This window comes from Sprattus sprattus (genome assembly GCF_963457725.1).
Source record: "Sprattus sprattus genome assembly, chromosome: 19".
Classification (NCBI taxonomy): Eukaryota; Metazoa; Chordata; class Actinopteri; order Clupeiformes; family Clupeidae; genus Sprattus; species Sprattus sprattus.
The window spans coordinates 11438494-11442925 of record NC_137917.1 but is presented as its reverse complement, the minus strand read 5'-3'; the positions used below and the strand labels follow the sequence as shown (position 1 = coordinate 11442925).

Here is a 4432-nt window from a genome sequence, read left to right as displayed (position 1 = left end):
AGAGAGAGAGAGAGAGAGAGAGAGAGAGAGAAGACGCTTGTATTAGCATTTGTGTTTATATGTGAAAGACATAGTCAAACAGGGCCACTGAACCTCTCTGTAGTTCCCCTCATGTCTGTTTGAGTATTGCTGAAAGATAGAGGGGGGAGTGTGGGTCCCTATTGTGTTCTCGTCTTGCTCTGACTCAGGATCTACACACACTGTCAGTGCAACATTGAGGCTCATTGTGATGGGTGGCTGTGTGCTACCATTGTATTCTCATCTCTCTGGCCAATCCCATGCCTCATCCGTCAGTGTATGCCTTCACTGTGCATCTCCTGAAGTGAATGTCTTTTGGGTTGTTAGTGCTTCACCAGAAGTGCAGTCTTGAATTAGCACAATGGAATTGACTTTAAAATGGATTCTTTTGATAGGAATGCTGGTGATTTTAGCTCTAATTGGAGGATATGCTCTTGGATTTTTTGTGATGTTTCTCTTCGCTTTATTGCCATTTGCAACCATTGGAATGTTGGGGATCTTGGCATTAGTGTTCACACTGGTGGTCGTGTTTGGAGTGGTTGTACCTTTACGCCAACACCGGGTGGTTTGTGTCAGTGTAATCACTCCAGGTGGGTCAAGGACTTTCTAACAAAAGTTGGACAGAGTAGGTTTAACCCAGATCTTCCCTCAAGGTAAATTGTATACACAAAATAGGTTGCAGGTTGATATGGCACATATTTTTTCCCATCATATGTCTAAATCCTCCTTGAGTGCTTAGTTTAATCTCTCTTTCTCTCCTCCTCTCTTTCCTCCCTCCCTCCTTCTCCCATCATGTCATTTCTGTCTATCTTCTTGTCTTTGCCGCCCTTTTGATTTCTCCTTCTCTGTACCTGTCTGTGCTGTAGCCTGAGTATGGAGAATCTGGACCAAGAGGAGATGGAGAGGTTGCTGTTTGGGGCTCTGGGGGGGCGTGGTGGGGGGAGGGACCCCCGTCGGGCCCCCATCACCCAATACCAGGTGGAGTCTCTTCTGTCACTCACTGAGGAGGAGGTGGGCTCTCAGCCACAGATCTTCCCTTTATTGGAGGTGAGAAAAAGGTCAAAGGTCAAATTTAGGGAATAGGAGGTGTGCCCCAAGTCAGCCTGCTGATAAGGAGAGTCATAGATAGATAACATAAAAGAATAGTGTAGAGCCGTGTGAGCAATATTTGCATACATATGGGTGTTAGCTTGTCAGGTTCAGATTGGGCTTTTCAGTTTGTGTATGTGTGTGCGTCAGTGCGACTTTTAGTGACTGTTTGACAGCTTCAGCCGCTGATAGTGAGACTTCAGGTGTTCAGTTTTACACCCAATCTGACGTGAAGTTCTTCTGAGTTGTGACAAGGTAGTACATTTTAAGTTGCAGTTCATTTTCCCCTGTGCATTCTTTTGATTCATTTTGTATAAGTTAGTTTGTGAGAGTATCCTCACATGAATGTGACAATGCTTATTTATATATATACTGTATATACTGTATATATATATGTTTTTCTTGACACGCATATTTGCATTAGTTTCTTGGTGTAGTTCATTTTGGTTGGATTAAATCAAGGTAGTTTGGGTTGAATCTCAGATGTGTGTGTGTGTGTGTATGTATGTGTGTGTGTGTGTGTGTGTGTGTGTGTGTGTGTGTGTGTGTGTGTGTGTGTGTGTGTGTGTGTGTGTTTGGTGCTGTGTAGTTACTCCAAAGGGTGTTCTGTGTGTTTCAGGAGCAGGCGTCTCAGATGCAGAGCTGCAGTGCTTCAGCTCCTGCCCTCTGTGTGTCTCCCAGCAAGCAGATGCCTCCTCATTACCAAACATCAGGTACTCACTACATCCCACCCGCAGTAGCATAGCTGCCCAGAACAGGCATAACAGTTTAAGCATTTGTGTGCCTGTTATCACTCTCACTCTCTCTCTCCCTCTCCCTCTCCCTCTCCCTCTCCCTCTCCCTCTCCCTCTCCCTCTCCCTCTCACTCTTTCACTCTCTCTATCTCTCTCACTCTTTTTAATAACTTTAGTGGCGGGAGGCTAGCAGTAGATGTGTCAGATGCTGATTTGTGGACTAGTAGGACATCAGGCTGAGAGGAATGTGGGTTATGGTTAGGGTTTTTGGACAAACAGCTCCATTTGCTTCAAGTTTGCACTTCTTTAGAACATGATCTGTGCAGAACAATGTCTGTTGATGCTTTGAATGTGTCTGTGTGAGTGTATGTGAATAAGGCTATTGCATGCAAATGTATGTGTGTGTGTGTGTGTGGGTGTGTGAGTGTGTTTTTAAGGTTTGTGTACGTCTTCATGGCATGAGTCTGTGGTTTTTGTTGTGTGTAAATCAGTGTGAATTACATTATGGCTTGTATATGTGTCTAAGTGTGTGTGTGTTTCAAGATCGGTTTGCATGTTAACAGCATGGGTTTGTGCGGTGTTTGTCAAACTGGGCCACATTTCTGTGTGTGCCCGAGTGTGTGACACATCTGAGGATGTGTGCGAGGGTGTCTTGGCGTGCGGTTCTCTGCATGTGCGCAGTTATGCGGAAGCGCTCTTCCTGTGTTTGTTCTCGCTGTGGCTGCGCCTGTCGTTAGCGGACAAAAGAACAGGGAAAACAGACCTAGCTGTTTCTCTCATCTGTCCTCTGGCTGAATGTTTTTTTACCTGTTTTAGTTCTTTAATTTCTTTCTTGTACTTATTTCAACTAATGATTTGGTGAGAAGCAAGAGTGTCTCTTGGCCTGCTCAGACTTAGAGTTTAAGGTACAAGGACTGAGGTGATGCCCTGAAAGCCTGTGTTGCCTGAGGGAGAGACGTTCTGTTTTTTTTTTTTTACTGGGCCTGACGTTTGTGTTCAGCTCTCTCTGTCCTGCATTGGAAACCACCGCCTCAGTGTTTCTGTCTTTCCCACAGGCTCTTCTCTAAGATCTGTGTTTGGAGGATCCACACAGAGGTAGGTCAGCAGTTTTGTTTTCTCTAAGGGATCTTTTGTTTAAAATGGTCTATGCATAACAACTGCGGAGAGTTACGGCACTGACTTTAGTATTAATTAGGGCAAGAGTAGGGAAAGAGTCCAGTGGCTTATAGATTGTGTGTGGTTCTGATTGGTGGGAAATGGCAGCTGTGGTCCAAATTATGTTTTTGATTCTTGACACACATATTTGCATTCACTCTTAAAACAAGGGTCTGGAAAAGAATGTAGCTTATGCAGTTATATGATGAAGACTGATTTCTTCTCGGCGTAGTTAATTATGCAGTTATATGATGAAGATGTATTTCTTCTTGGGTAAGCTAATTAGCTATTTAAGTAGCCATTACAATATATGGGATGAGAGATAGTTTGAGAATCTGAAGATAAGTCTACGATCCTCTGAGAGCGTAGAAAACCTGCATTGAATACCTTCACCTGGAAGGATGTTGTACTGTAATGTAAAATGTGTTTGTCTGTATTTGCGTGCTCATGTACAGTATGTGATGTGTTTGTGTGTATGTCCAGTGTGGATGCAGACAGTGAACTGGGCTCTGTGTTGTGGGGGAGAGAGGGGAGAACGGAGGGCCAAGCCGGACTCAGGGAGGAGAAGGGGGACAAGACTGGGAGCCCCCTTGGCCGAACATTCAGCTTCCTGCGCAAGATGGCCGGGAATCGCAAGGTAACAGCAGGCTTTAAAGAGGGAGAGGGGAGAAGCGTGAATGAGAGAGAGCGATTTCACATGTGATAGAGAGTCAAGTGTGTGTGTGTGTGTGTGTGTGTGTGTGTGTGTGTGTGTGTGTGTGTGTGTGTGTGTGTGTGTGTGTGTGTGTGTGTGTGTGTGTGTGTGTGTGTGAGAGAGTGTGTGATTGTAAGAAAGAAATAGACAGAGAGAAACAGAGAGTGTGACTGAAAAAGGAGAAAGAAGGTATTATCACTTCCTCCTCTGGGATAGCCCACTTGTGTTTTGAAGAGGAAGCCGCACAGTATCTTCCGAGAAAATATATCTGCGTTCATTATAACTCTTTTTATAACTCGTTTTTCTGACGAGGTTTGCATTTGGTCTGGTTCTCTATTTATACCCAGTGTCTCTCATATGTGTATGTATCAGTCTCCCTGATCTTTGATAATCTACTTTGATGAATGTATCATTTCAGAAGTGAGATATCTTTGGGTGTTGTTCGCACAATGTGGTGTTAAGTAGAAAGAGCTGACTTTGCTAGAGGAAAAGACTTCTAGCTAAGGCATTGTTGGCAAAATAATTCCGCCACTTTCCATTAATTCAGTGTTATCGGATCCAATTGAGATTATGGAATATCATGAGGCCCCTATGATATTTATTTGCTAGCAATAGCAAAGATTGGCCAGATGGGGGCAGCTGTGCATTGAGAGATGCTCTTGGCGCTGCCACCAAACCACTCGACTGCTCTGCATAACAAGCGGAAAAGCACCGTGCCCATTCACATCTGGACTATTCCTCA

At 44.3% G+C, this 4432-nt stretch overlaps 1 protein-coding gene across 1 annotated transcript in view; it reads left to right on the top strand.

The window, feature by feature from the left end:
* The first annotated feature begins 3539 nt into the window (after positions 1–3539).
* The window catches only part of arhgef2b (rho/rac guanine nucleotide exchange factor (GEF) 2b), a 41779-nt gene continuing 40886 nt past the window's right edge, over positions 3540–4432 (top strand). Inside the window, exon 1 of the mRNA XM_080857285.1 lies at positions 3540–3633. Coding sequence (XP_080713411.1) covers positions 3616–3633 — 18 coding nt within the window. The 5' untranslated portion in view covers positions 3540–3615. The remainder of the gene's footprint in view (positions 3634–4432) is intronic.